The sequence below is a fragment of the Pinus tabuliformis genome, chromosome 2_2, assembly GCF_031772625.1.
Source record: "Pinus tabuliformis cultivar Carrire ecotype Pingquan chromosome 2_2, CPIR1, whole genome shotgun sequence".
Taxonomy (NCBI): domain Eukaryota; kingdom Viridiplantae; phylum Streptophyta; class Pinopsida; order Pinales; family Pinaceae; genus Pinus; species Pinus tabuliformis.
In genome coordinates, this window is record NC_142300.1 from 690,313,548 (window position 1) to 690,336,665 (window position 23,118).

Here is a 23,118-nt window from a genome sequence, read left to right on the forward strand (position 1 = left end):
TCTATGATGTTTTAATGGAATGGTCCGCTCTCTGTTCTCTGTTCTGACTTTTGTCCTTTTGCCTTGCAAACAAAATCGCAACCGTGCATTGGTTGATTGTGCAAGCATTGTATTGTCACTGTGTTAAGGCGATGGTTGGGATTATTATTTCCAACAAATTAAAAATAAATGACACGTGAAAACGAATAGTTGTGTGCCTGATTTTTGATGATGATGGTTAACGTCCGCTGAGACCAAATAATGATCTATCGGACCTAAATAGACAAATTATTTATTTTGATTTAAGATTTTATTCCTATGCTCAAAAAGCTTGGAGAGAAGCCTCCCGAGTTCACTATAATTTTGGCATTGTAAAAGGCTAGGAAGGTCAGTATTGTAACAAAGATTGTGAAATTGAGATCTAATGTGGTTGTATGCAGGGAACTCTAAGAGGAAGTGGTTTTCATCCTCGATGCTCCTATTCTCACAAATATGGCAGATCCTTTCCGTCCATGGTGTTTTAGGAACTGCCCAACGACCTGTTTCACTATGGAGCTCATGAGAATTCGTTCTAATCTTTGCTATATTAATTTTCTTCTTTGAGCTAGTTAAAATAGAGAGATACTTTTGATCTTCAAGGGTGGGGTTGATGACCTTCTTATAATAACTTAATTTTCTTTTAGACGCTAAATCTTTCTCACACCACAATTTTTCTTTGAACTTAGAAGTAACAATATCTTTAATGTTATTTATGTTTTGCAAAGCATAATTCTCATTGATCTCCCAATAGTTTAACCAGGCCCTTGTGTCTTTATGCCATCCTCGGTTAAGCCTTAGGTGGTTTTGGCTGGAATTTAAAGCTAGCTTAGGAAGTCTATGATCGTCTATGTTATTGAGCTTGTGCTTGTACAACAGAAACCTGAGCATAGCTAGGCTCTCAATAGGGGAAAGACCTGCTTCTATAAGGAGAATAGGATAGGGTGTATTACTTTTAATTTTCAGGTTATAAGTTATAAAACGCTTCTGGATTTGCTCAATCTTTCTCCATGATTCTCTGGAGATGCTGCAGCCCCAAACTTCACAGCCATATAAGATAACAGGAGTGACTAAAGTTTCAAAGAGGAACTTCTTTTTATCCCACATTACGAGGTTTGCTGTTTTACAATTATTTTCAAGACCAAAATAAGCTTTCCACCCCCCATTGATCCTTTTCTCAATGCTATGGTTCCAGTTGAGCTTGTGATGGATATCAATTCCTAGGTACTTGTAAGAATACACTTCCTCCAAGTTATTATTGTCATACATAAAATTAGCGCAAGTGTCCTTCTTGGATTTGATAATCATAACTTTTGTTTTGTCAGTGTTAATAGTCATACCCATGGTAGAGCAGAAATCCTTAAGAAGCTTGAGTTGCTTATCAAAATCAGAAGGGCACCTTGCCAAAAGAACAATATCGTCAGCATAGAGAAGAAGGATAACGACTATCCCAGCTAAGATCGTGTCATCACATCCTGCTTCTTCTAAATAACCTTCGAGCTTATCGATGTAAATGCCAAATAGGGTAGGGGAGAGGGGACAACCTTGTTTAACTCCGATGTTACACTTAATATCTTTCGACCACCCCTCATTGTTCTTTAGCTTGGCAATTACATTCTCGTATAGCCTTATAGCAGTAGCTCTCAACTCAAGAGGAACCTTTAGCTCTTCTAACCTATTCCAAAGGTTGTATCTAGGGACCGTATCGAAAGCCTTTCTAAAGTCTACAAATCAACAAAAAAAAAATTATTAAAAAATCATAGTTATAAATTGATTCATAAAATTTAAATGTTACATAATATTTTCAAAATATTAAATATTAAAAAAAAAAAAAAAAAAAAAAATCAGCATAATTTACTTAAAAAAATAAATGGAAATGCTAGGCTCTATCTAGTTAAGCTAATAAAATTAGTTAATTAAAAATCTTGAAACCATATAAGTAAATCTTAAAACCATATAAATAAATATCAAATCATATTTGAAAGTCTAAATAATCTAGTACAATGATTAGTGGGTACAATTATTAGTGATTAAGTTAATAAAATTAATTAATTAAAAATCTTAAAACCATATAAATAAATATCAAATCATATTTGAAAGTCTAAAAAATCTGGTACAATGATTTAATTCATAGAATTTACTTAATATTAAAAAATATTAAATATTAAAAAAAAAAAACCTCTACATAATTTACTTAAAAAAAATGGAAGTGCTAGACTCTATGTAGTTAAACTAATAAAATTAGTTAATTAAAAATCTTAAAACCATATAAGTAAATCTTAAAACCATATAAATAAATATCAAATCATATTTGAAAGTCTAAAAAATCTAGTACAATGATTAAAAAAAATGGAAGTGCTAGGCGCTATCTAGTTAAACTAATAAAATTTGTTAATTAAAAATCTTAAAACCATATAAGTAAATCTTAAAACCATATAAATAAATATCAAATCATATTTGAAAGTCTAAAAAATCTAGTACAATAGTGGGTGCAGTGATTAGTGCTTAAGTTCATAAAATTAATTAATTAAAAATCTTAAAACCATATAAATGAATATCAAATCATATATAAATGAATATCAAATCATATTTGAAAATCTAAAAAGTCTGGTACAATGATTAGTGGTTATGGTTAAGTGAGAAGATTGATAAGATAATCCAATTCCAAATAAGACTATGTATGTATGCCTGGACTGAAAGCTACTTCATACAAAATTCTTCGATTAAACAAAAACTAAATCATATACGAAAGAACCATTCAATGAATTTGGAATACTTAACTAATAAAACAAAATATAAAAAAGTCTACATCTCAATGACAACTGAATAATCTCAAACGGACCACAAAAAATGTCTATCTCAATCACACCACTGAATTATCTCCGACGGACCCAGCCAAAAATATTATTGACTTGTCTCCAACGGAACCACGAGAAAGAAAAAAAAAGCGTCTCCATCTCAATCACCACTGACTTATCTCCGCCGGCACATTAAATAAATCTCCACCACAATCGCTACTAAAATATCCCAATGAACGAAAAAATAAAAATAAAAAATTCTCCACCACAATTACCTCTCATTTATCTCTAACGCACCTAAAAATAAAAAATATAGATATATATCTCCATCTCAGTCACCGCTAAATCATTATTCAGATGGACCAAAAAAATCAATCATAATCAAATTTCATAGAAATGACATGAAGGTCAAGAAAAATATTAAAATCAGGAAGTAAATATCCCCACTGATTATATCCTTGTAATCATAGAATTGGCATTCGAATAAATGCCTACGGGCAGCAAATGCCAAACCGCAGGGATAAAGATATTGCTCCAACAACCTTTCCTACCAACAGAATATGCGGACGATAACAATTATCAGGACTGCTTTTGCAGACTCAAATGAAAGCAATTTCAATAAAGATCTCTTTATTTTTGCGGGGCCTTCCCTTAATTGCGGGGAATTTCGATAAAATCTGTTGGCAAGGCCTTCCGTTAATTACAACCAATTTCGATCAAATCAGATTATCTTGGTAAGGCTTTTTCTTTCAAAAAATATTTGAACAACGTTAAAACCCTGGACGGTTGATATTCTGGAACTTCATGCCCCGCCCCCCTCACGGTGGCAAATGTCAAACCCTTGTAAATCACACTATATCCACCGACCTGCACCACCGGCGAGAGCGCATGGTGAGATAAAATCAATATTATCATCAAGAGTTTATCCGTCAAATTAATGACACTGGTTTTATTGTGTATACCTCGTGGCCGTTAACCCAGGGGTACCATGGAGTCTCAATTGGAAGCTTGAGCTCATTGATGGAGAGTCTTGTCGCGGTCACAGGAACTCTGGCATCCGTGTCTCCACTGAAAACCAAGCAAGAAAAAGCTGTTGTTAAAATACATGAATGAACAGGGAATTTCGTTACGCTCTAGGAATTAATTGAAGTAGTTGTTTAGAAATGGATCTAATTCAAACTTTCAACAAACCAATCTTAAAAAAAAAAAATTCAAAATACATTCCAACGGTTATTAAAATTGTTTTATGTACTTATACCTGAAAACAAATATTTGCAACCCACTTGCAATTAGTTGACGATAAATTGGTAATACAGTTGATGGAGAATCCGCCCAATGCAGAACATCACTGATACGGATTCACGTGAAACCATATTTTAGCACATTAAGTTGTGAGCATAATGAGATTGGAAAAATAAATTATCGCAATAAATCATATTAGTAACTAGTTCTAAAGACTGATACCTGCATTCGGTCCAGTTATAAGCTATGCTTGTTACATTTGCATGTATGGCTTTCTGAACTTCGGGCCTATTAAGATACGCGGATACGTAGTTGTCGATGCAAGGATCATATCCTGGAATTTCCGCTTCTTCTTGCTAATTACACATCAATCATAAGTACAGTCAATCTTTAGCAAAAGCATTGATGCATTTGAGATGTCAACCATAAAAGAATAAATATAATTTGCTCTTACCCTAGCCAGTCGGGATGAATTATCTATGCATATGGGAGCATAGATACTGTAAATATCGATATTTCCCATTTCTTTATAAACTTTATCTTCCAAATCATTGCAAAAGTCTACATTCAATTTTGAATCATTGCAGCTGCCAATTACTCGCTCATAAAGTTGATCTGATATCAATGCATGATTCCATGCGTACTGAAATGTTCCAATAAAATCTGTTTCACTATTCATTACGCCATTTCCCACCTGCATAAATTGAATGTGGGCGCTTCAGATTGATTGTGTACATAAGTTTCCACATTAGAGAATTTAGCGCGATGGCTTTCTATACTGTTTGCAAGTTTTATACCCGAAATCTTCGCATAGGTAATAATAAAAAAAAAATTCGTATATAGAATTCTCTTTGTATGCATTTTGTTTTGAGACCGATGAAGTTTTTTATAAGTCAAAAGTGTGAGTTGAACGTCTCACCAATATTCCTCTGAAATTAATAAACGATGCCTGCGACAAATTTTGGTGCTGTAAAATTTTTGAAGCTAACTCGGGAACGTAATATCCTACAATCAATAACCAACGTTAACACCGTCACTGAAAAATAAATATTTCCTTCTCGATCTTCGCTGAAATAGTTCGTCTTACAATCACCAACAGTATCACAGTTGTTAACAAGTTCTAGTACAATGTCTGTCAAAAGTATTGTATCTCTGAAAAATGAGACTCGTGCATTACTTATTGTGTAGCAACTTGCAATTACTCTCATCAAAGTTTTAATCAGAACTAAATTGAAAATAACAAAACGGTTAAGGCACCCCAGGTATTGCAAACGATACTACCTGCATAACTTTCGCCTGCAATGTAAAACCTTCGGGATTTATACTGAGGAAACCTGTTGAACCAGTTTACCAGGAATGCATACGATTGTTCGGCTGGAATATAGAAAAAGCACATTAAAAAGTTTAGATTTCCTAGCATCGCTTAAACGCTCTTTCTTTTCGAGAAAAACGACAAAATAATTTACTAAGGTACCCGTAAGTTTGTCGCCAGTTTGCGTATAATCAGAGGTTGTGTTCGTGTAGGAGAATCCGACGCCTGCTGGAGACTCCAAAAACAGTACGTTCGCCGCTGCGGGAAGCATGGACCTTTTAGTAATTTAACCTAACATAACATCGAGTTAAAAATGTATCCAAAAAGAGTCATTATCCTGAAAGAGTTTGTAGTCCTATTGAGTAGGAAAATATTTTTCTATGGTCCAGATTTCAGTACATATTATATGCATTTATTCGTTGAGTATATGGATTTCTTTTAAAAAAATAGAATATTAAGTGTGTATATTGGTTAAAAAAATTGTCGTTTCTAATATTGGACTTTATAAAAGAAGATAAGATAAAGAAGAACATAGAGTAGGTTTGTGTCCACATAATGTAGTGTCACAAAATTATTTGTCTCTCAATTCAACATATATTAATATACATTAAGTAATCAAATAGTAAATTAATAATTATAATTTTTTTGGTGATATAAATAATTTTATTATATTATTACTTTAAAATTTAATTATTATTATTAAAATTAATAAAACAATTAATATTTAATTATTATTATTAAAATTAATAAAACAATTACGTATTAAGTGAAATTATAAAATTGAGACCATAATTTAAAATTAAAATTATAGCACAAAAGACATAAAATTAATAAAAAAATTTAAAAGTATAATTAAATAATAATAAATTTTCAAATTTAGTAATATAGATTGAGTAGGTTTAATGGTTAGTACTATATGTTTTTTAAAATGTGTTTAATTTTAAGAGGTTATAAGTTCAAAACTATAGAGATAAAGTAGGTATGTTTTTGTATATTTAGCAAAAATATGTATATTTTTTAGATTTAACCGTCAAATCACTAAATAAAGTTTATGTAGATCTCATACATTAAATGTAATATCTAACTTAACAATAACTTTAAAATTAAATAATAATAATAATATATTTAAATTAAAAATAAATAAAAAAATTACATATAATATTTAAAAACTTGACCACTAATAAAACTAAGCTAATGCCATCATAATTACTACCATGAAAAGTGAAGCCATCTCAGCTCATACTCTGAAATGTTGAAAACTATTCAAGATCTACTCTGAAATTTTGAAATCTATTCAAGATCTGTAATGTGAGAGCTATGCCAGATGGAACTAATTTATGTTGCAAAAACGTGAATTGAATCCAGTAAAAACTTAAGGTCTATAGATCTGAATGAACAAATATGCATATATTTCTCTACAATTCCCGCATATAAAAAAGGGCAATACTGGCCTCGGTTCCATGCGTAGCGATTATGGCTCAGAGTTCTTCCGTCTCGGTTAACGCGGAAAGGCCCTAATTCCGCCATTGCTCCGATTCCTACCGAGGAACATCCAGGCCCTGCGACAACATCCGTTTGTGAGAACCAGGAGAGCTAAGAAATACAATTATTATAGGAATATTCAAGGGAATTTACCGCCGTTAAGCCAGAGAACCAGCGGCTTCTTGGAGGGATTTCGAGTGGCCTCCGCGAAATAGTAGAAAAGCGCTCTGCCTGCCTTGGCATCGACGGTTACATATCCAGAGTACTGCCGGAATTTGAAGCCGGTTGGCTGCCCGGGGAGCCCGTGTGGGAGATAATCGGCTTCTTGCGAGGGCCCGTCGGTCAAAAATTCAGAGTCATTCTTGAAGCTGATCGTGGCGCTTTCACTCTCCCACTTTGTAGTTTTAATGGTACGGCTTCTGGATCTTAAAGCTTTGCGCCACGACTGCAGTTTGTCACCTTGAGAGGTGAGCTGATGACACGGAACAACCGCTGCGGCCAAAAAGATTGAGAGAAGAAAAAACTGCATTCTCTGCATCTTGAGAACCAACGAAAGGAGAATCCCAAGTCGTGTTGTTGACTAGGGTTACGAATTACAGACTAATATAAGGAGAAGCCCCTTGACAATCAACCAACGGAGGAGAATCCCAGGTCCTCTTGTTGATTAGCGTTATCAATTACAGGACTACTCTAAATAGAGGCCTCGATTGTTACCAAAATAGTTCAGGAACATCAGTAAAGTTAAATATTTGGCTTCGCTCATCTCTGTTCAAGCGTTCAAATATTCCAAAATTTACAAAAGATTAAGCCATCTTTTTCAAAATGTTGAAATATCCCAAAACTTACCCAAAAATAAGGATAACGAAGAAAGGCCAGATGCATTACTTAGAGCCGCTGAAACAGGTACATCCCAGAAAGAGGTGGATTGGAAACCGAGGGAGAAGAAGTCCGTCGATAATCCTGAAGAAAAAGTTGTTTCAACATGTCACGTATACAGAGTCGGACATGTCACGTATAGTCAGGGCATCGACAAACATGATTACGACGGTGTTTTGGTTTTTACAAGCAAGGTTGAATATTACATACTTTTTAACGTTATAAAAATGGTGGTATTTACCAATCATGATATTGACAAATGATGTCTACAAGTTGACATGGAAACTAATGTGTTGGAGACTTAGTTCCTTTAGATGGGGTGTTATTAAGCGAAAGGGTGGGGGGCGTGCTGCCACTATTTTACCTGAGCATGCGATTGCGGGGTTTGATATCACACCCCATAGTGGATGTTCAAGGTTTGCTTTGACAAAAGGTGATGCCATTTTGTAAATATACATCATGGTTATTAAAATTATTTATATCTTTTACCTTAGTCACATTTTCTTTGCCATTTTGTAAATACACACTATGGTTACTAAAATTATTTATATCTCCCACACTAGTCACATTTTCCTCGATTGCAATTTGATCTCTCAACGTGATCTCTCACTATGTATGCCAAAGTTTTTCCTTTGTGAATAATCATTCTTTGCAATCTCTAACCATGGCAACTTCAGCCTCACTTCTAACACTCCACAGTTTTAATAACGTCGATCGTTAGAGAATCTTGCCCCAGGAATTAGCCAACAACAATGTTTGCAAATAATAATTGGGATGCTTTACTAGTTCATCTCCCTATCAATCAAGAGAGCTTGCTAGGAAGGATCAACATATTTTTGTTCATTCCCATAAGTCGAGTGAGTGAAGTTCTCCCACTTCCAATTTTAACAACTCTAAAGAGAATTATTTCGAGTTCACTTGAGATTTTGCTTCGTATAGCCAACATTCCTTTCTTACAGGCGTGTTAGGAAATTCGCTTTCTTCAAGCGTCAAGCACGTTGGAAAAAAAATCCAACCACCATGGATTACATTTGTACTTGTCAAGGAGTCTTTATCTTGTGCATAAGTATTCCTCTTCCTTTCTGATTCCTTATTTGGTTTCTACTCATGGTGTTATTGCTTGGTTTTCCATCCCTTATGGATGTTCTTTGTTGTCGCTTTGGATGATTCTATCTAAATTTCATCTTTGGGCTCCTATACCCCACTTGCACCTCTCCTTCTCTAATAGTGCTTCCCCTACTCGACACTTTTCCTCACAGGCTCTCCTCTCATCTCTCTTATTTTCCATTAACCTTATTATTTTTTTAGAGCCACATTTGCGGCTCTATCCTTCACACCTAACTCTCTTGATTATGGGCCTCTCTTTGCCTCCAGACACCCATCTTCAAGGTATTTGGTGTTTCCCCTTCCTTGTGCTCCCATCATGCATTGCCAGTGTGCCCATGTCTACCCAAGAGTGGAAAATTACATGTACTCATCACCAATTGGATGAAACTATTGCTTGGTTTAGAGAGATTATCCCAAGCCCTATTTAGGATGAGGTCCATCATGTCAAGAGAGACAGGACCTCCCAAAGGCACCACCCCTCAAATACCAAGGTTCTATTTGATTTTGATGATTGGGTGCGAGACATTGCGCATACACATGGGAACTTTAAAAAATACATGCACATGGTGGATGTATATTGGAATTTGAAATTTTTCTTAGGAATGGTTCTCTTGGTCCAATATGAGCATAGAGTAAATCTTCTCCACTCTATGAAACACCTGCACTAACAATGAAGGACGTAGATCGACGACTAGAGCGAATTATCACCTTTTCATCCCTCCCTCAGTTGGAGGCACGCTATGAGACAACAAGGATCCTATCCAACTCGCAATTACTGATTCATACCCCTCTATTTAGTATCTTTCTATGTCTTTGGTTTGTTCGTTTCGAGTTTATTTATATTTTTTCCATGGCTATCAAGGCCCATATTTTAGTCTCTCTATGGTAAATTTTGAATTTCTAGGCATGTTGACATCTTTTGCCTCTCTAAGAAGGGTGAATTTTTGGATATGGTTGAGATTTTCAAGTGGCCAACCATTTTAGTACTTTCATGTAATTTCTTGTTTAGAAGGAACTACAAAATTTTACTCCATAAAAGAGAGTTACAAACTTAATTTAATATGTGTACATGTTAAAGACACTCACAAGTAGCTCAATTGGAGATGGCTGTAAAAATGAAGTATTATATACCACGATATTCCATATTCAAATACCCCAAGTTTACCTATGGGGCATGTGTTTGGGGAGACATGGTTCACCTAGGGGTTATAGTGGTGGCAGTTAGAATCAACCCAGTGTCATGTGGGTATGAGACCTAGTTGTTGATTCCTCTTGTGTGTGTATGTGTGTGTGTTTGTGTGTAGAAGTTAGAAATATTTTGTGATAGTAGAATACGGGATATGTTAGGTCCCTCTAATACTAGTGTATCCCACTATATGTTATTGTTAGTGTAGCCCCCTATTGTTGTTGTTGTGCCCATGTATCCCCCATGTTGTTATTGTTGTGCCCCATAGAAGCCCACTATTGTCATTGTTGTGCCCTTACATTATTATTGTTATGTAGACTCTGATTATATTGTGACACCTTAAACTCCTATATATACCAAGGAGGTCTTATCATTTGTATCATCAAATACTTGTTTATTTATGTAATGTAAAGGAGGTTTCCCCCTCAAAAAGGCTAATTTTTAAGTCGTTAATCTATATTTTCTTCTAATTTGTGAGCTAGTTGCATAACATTTGGTATTAGAACTTTGGATTCTACGGTTTCAATTCTTCAAATAGGTCATCTTGGAATTTTAGCTATAATAGTTTTTTATGAGGCTTCAAAAGCTAAAATTGCAACTACGTGGAGCCAAAATATTAGTGAACTTAGTATACTAATTTTAGATATAGGTTCGCTATATTTTCGGAAATATGATATAAGTTAAGGTTTTTGCAGGATCCAAAATTCTATCTCAAACACGTAACCTACGGAAATCGTCATAATTTTCTCTTTGAGCATCAAATTTGAATTTTGTAAAAAGTGACTGAAATTTTACGGACTATAGTATCAATTTCAAGTTCAAGGTCAAAACAGTGACCCGTGGCACTATGTACAAGTTTGATCTACTGAATGATTCTATAATCAGGTCATTATGGAAGACTCGGGATAACTCTTTCTGAAAAATCCAATTTCAGTCTAACTTATGGGGTTGGAAATAAGACTCAAAAGGCTACCACAAAATGAAATTTCAGACTTTGGAGATATGAAATTACAGAGATACAACAATTTCAATATCGAGCTTGTTGAGAGATTTAATGGGTGTATTAATTCTCCTGCATCTATATGTCAATCTGGTCTCGTAAACATGAGTTGTATTGTGCTTTCTGAATTCAGTTCTTGGTCAGAGTTCTAATAGTTCCCTTTATAAAATGATTTAGCTGATTCTAGCAGACAATTCATCGAATTCTAGCAAGCATAATCAATAATCAAATTTTAACTTTGAAACTCTTAATGAATCTGTTTTTTAAAACTATTGTACTTAAATGAAATCCCACTCTGAATCACGTGATATATGCTAAGAAAAAACTTTTGATCCAAATACTTCATCAAATAACTCAAATCCCATGAAAACTCTAAGAAACCCTAATTCTATTACCTATGCTACTCTTGAATGAAAAGTTGTAAATTCTAATCTTCTTCAAGCATGTTCGAAAGGCAAGTAGATTTGAAACTAAAATTTTTAAAGGTAGCTTCAAATCTTTAAGACTCTCTGATAAGCTTCACTCTTGAGCGCAACTTAGAATAATTTCCAACTAAAAACCTATTTCAATCATCTTACTTGTTTGACTAAGTACAAATCTCAAATCTATGCCTGAAATTAAGAGGACACAATAACTTTCAATCTGCTATCAAACCCTCACTTAACAAAATACAATCTTCTAGAATTCAACCATCATGAAAGGAAAACTTAACTAAATGAAATACCAACTCTTGTTATCAAACCCATGAAAGCTTCTCTTCAAACTGATAAGCCTATGTCACTCCAAACCTATACTCTATTTCAAAACAATAGAAATTTGAATCAAAAGTAATCTTTTCCTGATCCAATCAATCAAAGAGAGAAGTAATCCTTCAGTAACTAACTATTCTTCAACTCTGTTCTGGAAATCGGTTTTTAATGCTTAATACATGCTCTGCTTGTTTGCAAGTTATGAATGGAAAAGAGAGAGCGGAGTTAACTATCTCAGCAACTCAATTATCCCAATCATTATAAAACCAAGTTTAATTGACAGTTTTGGGATTTTTATGTTAAGTTTCAATGATCTTATGAGATCGATCAATCGATACTCCACACTGTGAATTCTATTTCTTTTGCTGCATAAACCTCACATACAACATTCATTCAGTGTTTCTCGAGTTCAGATAAGTATTTGTAATTAGGATTTTATGGAGGGATTGAGATGATCATTGAGTACAGGCTTGTGATTTGGGTTATGCCTATGATCGGTCAACGTTGTTGTGCAACAAGAGATGGAACAATCACGTAGAGGCTATGAAGATTAGAAGCAAAGGATCGAAGCTATCAACATGATGGGTTGAAGACGAAGTGAACAGAGGTTACCATTAATTCGTTTTGAAAACAGAGAGTGCCTAAGAAGAAATCAAAGGAATGTGCTTTTATTGAGATCAACTTGTAGTGAATGCATAATCCAATCAACTATAAATTCTAATTAATCTACTCATTCACCTTATAACCAAATCCAACCTTATGAAAACTAGCTCACTCAGAGACCAAAGAAAGATATGCCAGAATTCCAAAATGATGTTATGTAAACAAAATGAATTCAGAAGCTCTGGAAACAAATTAACACAATCAATCAAACACTGGAAACTAGATTTAAATTCTCTTCAGAACAATTTAGAGAAGTGAATTAAAACATAAAGAAATCAAATTGACTACTAGCTATGGAATTAAATTGCCCAATGGTGGTGGGACCTTGCCACTACCGGGTATGAAACTTACTGTAAAATTAAGAGGATCAGATAACTATATCAAACATTTATAGCTCTTGCAATCACAATTTCTTCTTCAACACAAAACCAAGGCAAGGATCTTTTCCATTGATAAATCTCAGTAGAACAATAGTAAAATAGCAAAGTTTTGATTCCTCAATCTGTATGCATGTATCTATCCCTTCTACATTGTTTCTATAGGATTTATAATTGAGTTTACATTACAATTTAGTAAAAATAAAATCATGGAGATTCCAATCGGATTTCCATTCTAATCCAAGCTTAGCAACCAACAGTTTGCCATACAAGATCTAAATGATAAGACAGAATTATGTTATGGAAGCTGAAAGCTGGCTATGCATAAGAAGCATCAATCTTCCTTGTTTAATTTGATGAGGTCACTTTGACTATCGTGCTCATCCTTAAGTGAAAATCTTTAAGTGTAATTTCCTAGAGTGAAATTCTAGATTGCTACCTTGAGTATAGTTCCTTCTTTGAGTGCAAAATTCTCTTTTGATACAGAATTCTTGGGTCCCTGTGAGAGCAATCTTCACATCTATCATCCATAATGATTATTAAACAAATAAGCACATATGCAACTACCTAATATTGATCATCAAAATAGCTAAAACAACACCATTTGTAATGCTTTTACCTTGGATAGGAATTTGGTATAGTCCAGGCACATGGAGGTCAAAATGACATGAAAAGAGTTCAATTGTAGGTTAAAACAGGGAAAAATTTAGTATGAAAAGTGTATGAGCAGAGACAAAAGCGGGGTCCAACATCTCCTCCACACTTGAGGTGATGCATGTCCTCATGCATCTCAAACCAAAAAGAAATTGAATAACCTAAGTGTTTGGTCAAAGGCCAGTTACCTTGACCAAGAATTCAAGTCCTCTTTTCGCTGGCACTAAACATTTGGCGAACTACCTGGTTAAATTTTGAGTGTTGATACTTTTTGCAAGACAAGTCCTGGTTGCTTTCCATGTTAAAAGTTGTCTATTCTTTCTCTTCAAAGCATCACTTTGAGCGAAGAGTCTCACGTTACTATCATGCAGCTGATCATTCACTCCTCATACATAGTGAAATAATAGCTTAAATTTATGAGCCTGATCTTTGAGTTTACCAATCCTTTTCTAGAGTTTGATCAACTTAATTCTTAGGTTCTCCTCTTCTTCAAAAACAAGTGTCCTTGCTAGAGTTGTTGGAGCTGTGGATTGTTGGGAAGGACTTCCTCCAGGCATCTGACTTACACTATTTTTAGGTGAAGAGAATTGATGTTGTTGATTGGCTGAAGGCTGAGCGGAAGTATGCAAATCCTCGGCAATGTCATCGGGAATTTGGGACTGCAATGGAGGTGAAGGAGACTGAGGGAGAGATAATGGAGATTGAGCAACGAACTCTGGGGAGGAGGTTACAAACACTTGTTGAGGATAGTATAGCATCTTGAAATGCAAATGGGGCATGACGAGTTTTGTTCATTTTTCGAGTCCTTCTTCCACCTTGTATAAGAGTTTCTATATTAGGAGCTGATGTTTTGTGAGCAGGAAACAAGGTTCTCCTAACCTTGTTCTTGGGTTGGCTACTTTTATTGACCTATTGAGGGAATTTCAGCTGGCTCATCTGTGGAGGTTAAGGCCTCCCTTCTCCTTTTCTCTTTTTGCTTCTTTCCTAATTGTATCTTTGAAGGCTCAGCTGCCTAGCTAGAAGAGGGATCAACAATTTTAAAATTCCTAGGAGGAGGTGACATAGAATGGGCAAGAGAAGTGGGGGAATTAGGGGTACTTTGTGAGGTAGGTGCAGGAGTTTCTCTCCTAGAATTCAAGGTTCTAATAACAGGGCTCTATCTCCACTTGACCTGTGTCTCTTCCCCTGGAAATTTCTCTATGAGAAAGTCTTCCCAATACTTCTTTCTCTTACTCAGTTCAACCACAATCAAAATTTTAATCAAACTATGATGGTAGAGGGAAGTCTCTGGTTTCTTACCCTCATATTGTACTCCCCTGGCCATCCTGTGGAGGCTATATTTCAAGAAATTGGGAATATTTATGGAGCAGCCATCTGTTAAATGCATCAAGAGCCTGATATGATATTAAAAAACGATGTTGTACCTTCCTTCGTAGTTTAAGAAACATTGGATCATAGTTAACAGGGGATGTCATTGATCCTGAATGTAGGTATGCAAGACTCCTTTGGCCCAACTTACTGACTGATAAGCCAGTTTTAGAAATGCTGCACAATTGGGAATGTGTAATTGGCCACCCTTGAATAAATTCTCCCCACTTGAAGGTAGCCATATTGCTTCACTGAGAGACTACTCTGTGATATTGAGTTTCAATTTTCCAACTTTGGCTCTCTTCTCGTCAAACATTTGGGCAAAGGCCAAAGAAACTACATCGTTGTACCCTTGAAACTTAATTAACCATCCCTTCTCTTCGATGTCTGCCTTACAAGACTGATATTCAAGGGTCCGCGAAAACTGGCCAAATGTGGGCTCTTTCTTATCCACTCCCATTGTCAAATTCTGAGCACACCTGTAGAATTACGAGACACCTCTGCAATGAGAACAATTAATCTAGAGTAATCATGAATAAATAGAAATGATGCGGCGATTAAAAATTTAGGAATGGAACTTAAGGTAATGCACTTAGAAAGGAACGTGTATTTCATGTTGGAGTCATGGGCATCAAGAGCAATAATGCGCTGGCCACCTTCTGGAGTGAGAGGTGAAAATCGTTCATCATTAAAACATCTCACCTGTGAACAAAGCCACCACTGATATGGAATAGACTCAGCATCGACCTCAAGCAAAGACTACTCGTCAAATCATACTAACACCTATGCGTACTCTAAGGAATAATACCCTGCATCCAACCCATATTATGACTATACATGAGGAAGGGATAGGAATCATAATCAAGAGGAAGCTGAAATGGACATTGGCTTAATCAAATCCAAGAATACGTTAGGATGTGGGGGTGGAAATAGGAGTAGAGCCCGAGATTTTAGGAAATTAGTTAAAATACAATTACATTTTGTGAGCATTAGAACTATACGAGACCAAATTAAGTAATTTAAGTGCAATACCTATGTCACTGTAACGATCTTAGGTATAGAAGATAGTGTGAACACATTCTAGATCCATCGGTTGAACATGTTCCCTCATTGTGCAGAGAACAATGATTTCTGCAATGATCTGACAGATCCAATCTTCTTAGAAGACTTCTTGATGCTTTAGCAGCAGAGTTTTCATACTTTTGAGAGACCGATATGTTTTAAGAGATTGATTGTGCATTCATATCATTAAAAATATTGTAGAATCTTGAAACAACTAATTCTCAGGAAAACTCTAGCCCAACATTAAGTACTTGAGAACAAAACTAGTTAAACATAGGAAATAGAACATAGATCTGTAATTCAATTGACAAATTGGCATCAAATCTGCTATGGAATAGCACTAGAACCCTTTTTATCATCTCATGGTTTTCTTGACCAAGCCTGAGATGACAACTGCCTGGGGAATTTCTTATTTAGGGAGATGGAAATGTCCAGAAAGAGAGCTCCAAGGGGGCTTCTTTTCTGTAATTATTCCCTTGGGCCTGGAAAAGAATAATTCAATGCCCAAAGGATCCCTAAACTACCACTACTTTATTATTTTAGCGAGCCTAAAGTAGTTTGTGCTCGAGGCATTCATGTTTAGAGAGTTTGAATTGCCCATAGTAGACTCCAGGGGGTTTCCTTTCCATAAACATTTCCTTGAGCCCGGAAAAGAACAATTCTATACTCAAGGAATCCCTAGACTAATACTGGTCCATATCATTTTGCAAGCCTAGATCAGTCAATTCTCGGGAGCTTCATGTTTAGAGACTCTAAAGACCTACAAAGAAGATTCCACCAGTTCCTTTTCCATAAGTAATCCACTAGGCATGGATAAAGGAATAAACTTGCTCCTGGTGAATTCCTCCTTTATTCTACATGGGCTATGGGGAGAACCACCTATAAATATAAAAAAATAACAGCCCATTGGTTTATATATATATGTGCATAAGTAAATATAAAGAAATTAATCAACTCAACTAGCAAGGGACTGGTTATTTGCATGAATCAACTCCAACCCTGGATCCTTTCATACTTCTTGCAAAAATTGATCACGTGAAAGTGGTTTGTGATAAAATTTAAGCCGATGACCATTTACTATAAAAGAAGTCTTATCATCATCGATAGTACAAATGCGAACTGAACCGTTATCAAAAAATTCATTTACTTCATACTGTCCTGACCATCTGGTAGAAAATTTACCTCTAAAATGCTTAAACTTACTATCATATAACAAGGCCTAGTCACTTGGTGTTGTAGGGAAAAGTATCCGACTCGGATGACCCTATCCCACTCTAAGGGTGATAGTTCCTTAGCAACAACTGTAAAACAAACTACTCAAGGTTTACTTCTTTATGAAAGCAATAGAGAATGGAGAAAAGCACTAACCGTTGCCTTGCGCTTAATGTCGAATCCAAACTCTTCTCTTTGGCCGCTTTCTCACTCCTAGCTCCTTGTTCTTTTGCTTGCCCAGCTACAGTGAGATCCTGCAAAATAACAAAGAAGGAAACTACAAGAGGCATGCAATCATAACTGGTTCATGGATTAGTGTAAACCAAACATGCAGTTATCACAATATATCATTGAAACAAGAGCACATAGAAGAACCTCAATAGCTTTTATTAATGAAGAAGTAAAGGTTCTGAGAGTATTACAACCATTGAAGGCTCCAACCCAGCAACACCTCCCAGCAGAAAGAATTTCTCCTCTTCACCTCTCTCAAACAATCACCCAATAGTTCTATAGTGAAACCAACAACATATCATTACTTTGCACAAAATTCCAGCCTCCTGAGCTCATAGGAGAGAGCTCAATATATAGATGAATTGAGAAAGGATGAGTCAGCTTGCAACTGATGTGTAGCTGGCTTGTGTCCTCTCTCTCTTCAGTTAATCTTTAGTTTATCTTCAGTTCTTGAGTCCACTTGGTGAACCTTACTTCCACTTGGAGAAACAAAGCCTCTGACTCATCACAAGGCGAAATCCCTGATCCAAGTGTCATTTTTGGAAGATTCCAAAGCAATGACTCATTGTGCCACTTGTCCCATCTCGCTCAGCGCAGGTGGCCTTTGTCCCAATTGCTTTGCAACGCAGGTACACCATGGAGCAACTGAGTTTCAGCGCAGAAACCTAGTGGAGCACCTGCTTTGATTTCAGGATTGCTTGTTTTTGAGTGTTTTCAGGTGGAGAACTGATCTGAGAGCTGTTGGTTTGCTGACCTTATTCCTCTAGGGGTAGGAACATCATGTTTAGGGAACTTTGGATCCCTTGGATTATTGACAATTCATGCTTGTTGTTGTAAGGCACAAATTTGTCTATAACACTTGGGCAAAAGAATTTATTCTTGTTAAATTTGTCGTGTCATTGAGTGGCTTTGCACCAATGCGGTTCTATGGTAGGCATCTTATCAAATTTCGTCAAGTTCATTCAATTGCATCAGCCTCTGCTCTTGAGCTTCATTAAATTCATGCCCAACTAGGTGGCAGTCCTGAATGTTTTTACTTGGAACTCAATGGGCAAGAGCACTTGTTTACAATAGACTAACTCATAAGGTGTGTGTCCTGTCACATTTCTCCAAGTGATCTAGTAAGCCCATAGTGCCTCCAGTAACTTATCCACCCAATCCATATGATGCAATTGAATAGCTTTTGTGAGGATAGATTCCAAAACTTTGTTCGTGGACTCCACTTACCCGTTTTCCTGGGGGTGGTAAGGAGTCGATTTGTGATGTTTAATTTGATACTTCTTCGTGAGTGCCTTGACCAAGTTTGATGTAAATTGTGTACCCTGGGCAGTGATAATTTCATGAGGCACACTGTATCTCGTAAATATATCCTTGAACAAAAATTATACTACTGCCTTTTCAGTGGTAGCATATAATGCTTTAGCCTCCACCCAATTGGTGACGTAGTTAGTGCACACCAAGATATATTTTTTCTTCTTTGACATTGGGGAGATGGGCCCTACAAATTCTAGTGCCCACTTCTCAAAAGGTTCAATGGCGATTTGTGGTTGAAGAGGCATTTCATCAAAGGTAACTAGTCTCCCTATCCGTTAGCAAGTGTCACAACTCAAAACAAACTTCTTGGTGTCTTTAAAAAGTGTAGGCCAATAGTATCCAATACGGAGAACTTTGTATGCAGTCCTTTTATCGGAAAAATAGCCACCACAAGTCTCGTTGTGACTGGATCTCAATCATCATACATTTCATCTTCCCGCACACACCCTCTCATAATCAATTATGGCCTGGTATAAAATAGATCCCCTTCGATCCAAGAGAAATTAGCACTACACTGCACTATATTATGTTTTTCTTGGGCCGACATGTTTTGAGGTAGTTTCCCTGATACCAGATAATTGGTGACATCAACGAACCAAGGAGTAATAGTGGAAATGGAAAATAATGCTTCATCTGGAAATTCATCAGGCACTAGTGTTGGCATGCTTCCCTCCACAATGTTCAAATGAGATAAGAAGTCAGCTGCCAAGTTATCCCTTCCAAGCTTATCAATTACAGTTATATTGAATTCTTGTAAAAGCAACAACCATCTTGTTATCCTACTGTTAGTAATAGGTTTATTCATTAAAATTTAATAGTAGAATGATTGGTATGGACAAATGTCTCATAACTAGTAATATAATGCCTAAACTTTCCTACATCATGCACAACTACTAACAACTCTTTTTCAGTAACCGTATAATTTAATTCAGAAGGAGAAAGATTTTTGTTGACAAAATAAATATCATAGGGAAAGTAATCCTCCCTTTGTCCCAAGACCACTCCTAATGCAGTATCTGAAGCATCTATACAAATATGAAAAGGTAAGGACCAATTTGGCCCTCTCAATACTGGAACAGTGGACAACTTTTTCTTTAGTACCTGAAAATCCTATTGACAGTCAACATTCCATACAAAGTCATCATCTTTAGTTAACAATTTAAATAATGGTGCTGTAATTCTAGTGAAATTATCAATAAATTGTCGATAATAGCCTGCGTTCCCTAAAAAACTTCTTACCTCTTTTTGCGAACTAGGAATAGGGATACACGAGATTACCTCAATTTTTGATGGATCAACTTGAATTCCTTCTACTGACACATGGTGACCTAAAACAATCCCCTTACTTTGCATCATCTTACATTTATCACTACTAAGGACTAGATTAGATTCTTGACAACGAATCAATACTTTCTCTAGATTTCCCAAAGCATGTGAAAATTCATTCATAGAGTGTGAAGTTGTCCATATAGACCTCCACACAGTCATGGATCAAATCAGAGAAAATGGAAAGTACAACTCTCTAAAACATGGCGGAGGCATTACAAAGACCAAAGGGGAGGACTTTATATGCATAAGTACCCGAAGGGCATGTAAAAGTAGTCTTCTCTTGGTATTCTTTGGCTATTTTTATTTGATCGTAACCGATGTACCCATCTTGAAAAGAAAAATACTTCTTACCTAAAAGCATGTCGAGGACTTGATCAATGAAGGGCAGTGGAAAATAGTCATGCAATGTGGCCTTGTTTAATTCTTTGTAGTCAACGAAGATATGCCACTTGCCATTCTTCTTTGGAACCACTACCATAGGTGACACCCACCTACTATCAGAAATGGGGTAAATGAAATATGCAGCCAAAAGTTTCTGAAGCTCATCTTTGACAATGTCCTTTAATGTTGGGTTCATACGCCTTTGCGGTAGCCAAATAGGTCTCATTTCTTCATTTGTATAGATATGTTGGATGTAGGTGTCTAGATGTATTCCCCTCATTTCCAAGTAATCCCAAGAAAAAGCTCAAATTTGTTCGCGACTCATACTCATCAACTGCTGCCTTTGTTCTGCAATCAATCCTCCACCGACATGTAAGAATTTTCCTTCAAACATTTCTACAGGTTTTGTGGTGGGTTCATGGCTTTCCTCCATTGCTGCAAAAGAGGTGAAGATAGTTGGATGGGAAGTTTCCTGAAACTCATCACTAAACACATGTTGATAACCATTAAAAGAGATAGGATAATCAATGCAAGAGCTATCAGCTAAAAACTGTTGCAAAACATGTTCATTAGAATGCTCCTCGAAACCTCTAGACTGATCTAATGACAAAAAAGGAAACATACAATCTTTGTCTCCACATGGGTTTTCGAGCCATAATGGTACTTCAATAACTGTTTGAGGAGGGGGGAAAATAGACAAACTTTGGTTGTGGGGACCCTTAGAAATAATCATTTCTCCATTTCTATATCCTATCACAACATCAGTAGTTGCCAGCCATGGTCATCTAAGAACCACAGGGTGTCCAGGCCTAGAGGTTTTCAGAGAAATGAAAACGAAATCTATGGGATATTTCCAAGAGGCAATAGTGACCACTATGTCCTCTACGGTTCCCATTGGTTTGACAATGGATTTGTCTACCATTTCTAGAAGGATAGGGGTGGATTTAAGTCCAGGTAACTATAAAGATGTCATTATATCATAGGTCATTGCATTTATTGTTGATCCTAAATCCATGAGGGTATTTGGAAGAAGTAATTCGTTTATCTCAATGGTGACAATGGGATTTCCAAGGTCATTGTACTTTGCAGACAATTCGGAAATCATAGTGGACATTTGGCTTATAATTTTGATGTTCTGGTTTTTATGCCCCTTTCTCCCCAATTTCTTAATGCAAATATCTTTGACAATTTTGGTGTAAATAGGAATGTCTCTAATTGCTTATAAAAGTGGAGTTTTAATGCAGAAATTCCTTAGTTTGTTTATCAAATCATATTCAAGCGAGATCTATTATTTCTTTACAATCAGTCTTTCTAAGTATGGTGGTTCATTTGATTCTTCTTTTTGTGGTTGTTGTTGTTTTTCATTTTGCAAATGGTTTTTGAATGATGTGGAGGGCACCTCTTCCTGGATAACAACAACTGATTTTCCTTTTTTAACTGTCTTTCCTTATCGTAATTAGATTTCATTCATTGGAATGGCAATGATCATATATGTAGGAAAAGGATGAATATCAATGTTTTGCATGGGTCAAGGTAGCCTATTATGACTTGGGTTAGGTATGGGTTGTGCAGGGAACAATGTAGGTCTGGGTGGGTTCAAGGTAGTAGGTGTAAGTAACAACTGATGCAAAGGAGGTGGTGGCAGCATAAGTTATTGATACTTGTTAGGGTTATGCCCTTGCTAATAAGGTTGCATGATCAGATTATACAAGATACTTGGCATGTTTGGGTAAGGTGCATAGAATCGGGGTTGGGGTTAATAGGCATTGGTATAAGGGCTTGCCTCATGGAGGGAAATGTTCCCCTAGGGCTTTTTGGGTTGAAACCCTAGCAGACTGAAAGTTGTCTATTCAAAGAAGCACACATTCACATAGCCATTATGCTATTATAAGCAAATTCTATTGTAAAGGGTACGTACCTTAGGTCCTACGTTTGAGAAGACCTTTAGGGTCCAAACCCTTCTTGGAGTTCCCTTCTTCTCTTTTGTCCTGCAAAACAACCAATTCAAAGAACACAACAGTATATGGACAAAAACTTATAAAGAAACCATCTTCATGTTATAAATAAAGGTAGTTAGTTATGAAATCCAAATAACCATTTACATATGAATTCTAAACATGAATATCATTAACATAAAGAAGATTCACTTCGGGAACCAAGACATGTGTTTCTTTTATTATAGACAAATAAAGTACATAAAAAGGAATATTTTCACCTGAATCACCTTCAGCAGGCTCCAAGCAAAGCTTCCTTCCGGATCCGTTCCAGCCTCAAGCTTTTAACAAACTCCTTCCATGACTCTCTCCATGATGTCATAAATGGTGGATGAACATCAACACACAAGGAAACAAAGGTCTCCTGGACAAATGGGGGAAGTGCAAAAGGCACAAGGGACTTCAGACCTGGTGAGGGGAAAAATCTCAGCATAATAACCTTTCTCTCTCTTCTCTCCTCTCTCCTCTCTCCTCCCTTAGGCCTTCCCTTTGAGGTCTTTTTATACCTCTCCCAAAATAGTTTTTTAGTTGGGAGTTGGTTGGGAACAGTTGGGCCACGGGCACTAACAGGTGATCAACAGGTAAAACCCATGATCTCAGCCCGAAAATAAGGAATTTTATATATTTTTTTAAGTGTTTTAATACATATACATGGGTTGGATATACACAGACCCGCGTATACACGCGTTTAACTCAGGGCAATGTCGCGTATAAGGGATAAAACACTGTTTTTTAAATTTTAGGAACAGGTCTAGAAGGAGGGGTT

General features: G+C 36.1%; 1 protein-coding gene across 1 annotated transcript; it reads right to left on the minus strand.

Annotated features, from left to right (window-relative positions):
- Positions 1-2,799: 2,799 nt before the first annotated feature.
- On the minus strand, positions 2,800-7,766 carry LOC149194545 (putative serine carboxypeptidase-like 23). The gene is made up of 10 exons (XM_089405113.1): positions 7,003-7,766; positions 6,819-6,926; positions 5,530-5,625; positions 5,337-5,429; positions 4,975-5,060; positions 4,510-4,749; positions 4,278-4,411; positions 4,072-4,161; positions 3,776-3,881; positions 2,800-3,680 (listed from the first exon to the last, which is right to left on the minus strand). The coding sequence occupies exons 1-10, from the start codon at positions 7,385-7,387 to the stop codon at positions 3,540-3,542; spliced, it is 1,479 nt and encodes a 492-aa protein (XP_089261239.1). The 5' UTR covers positions 7,388-7,766; the 3' UTR covers positions 2,800-3,539.
- Positions 7,767-23,118: the final 15,352 nt, after the last annotated feature.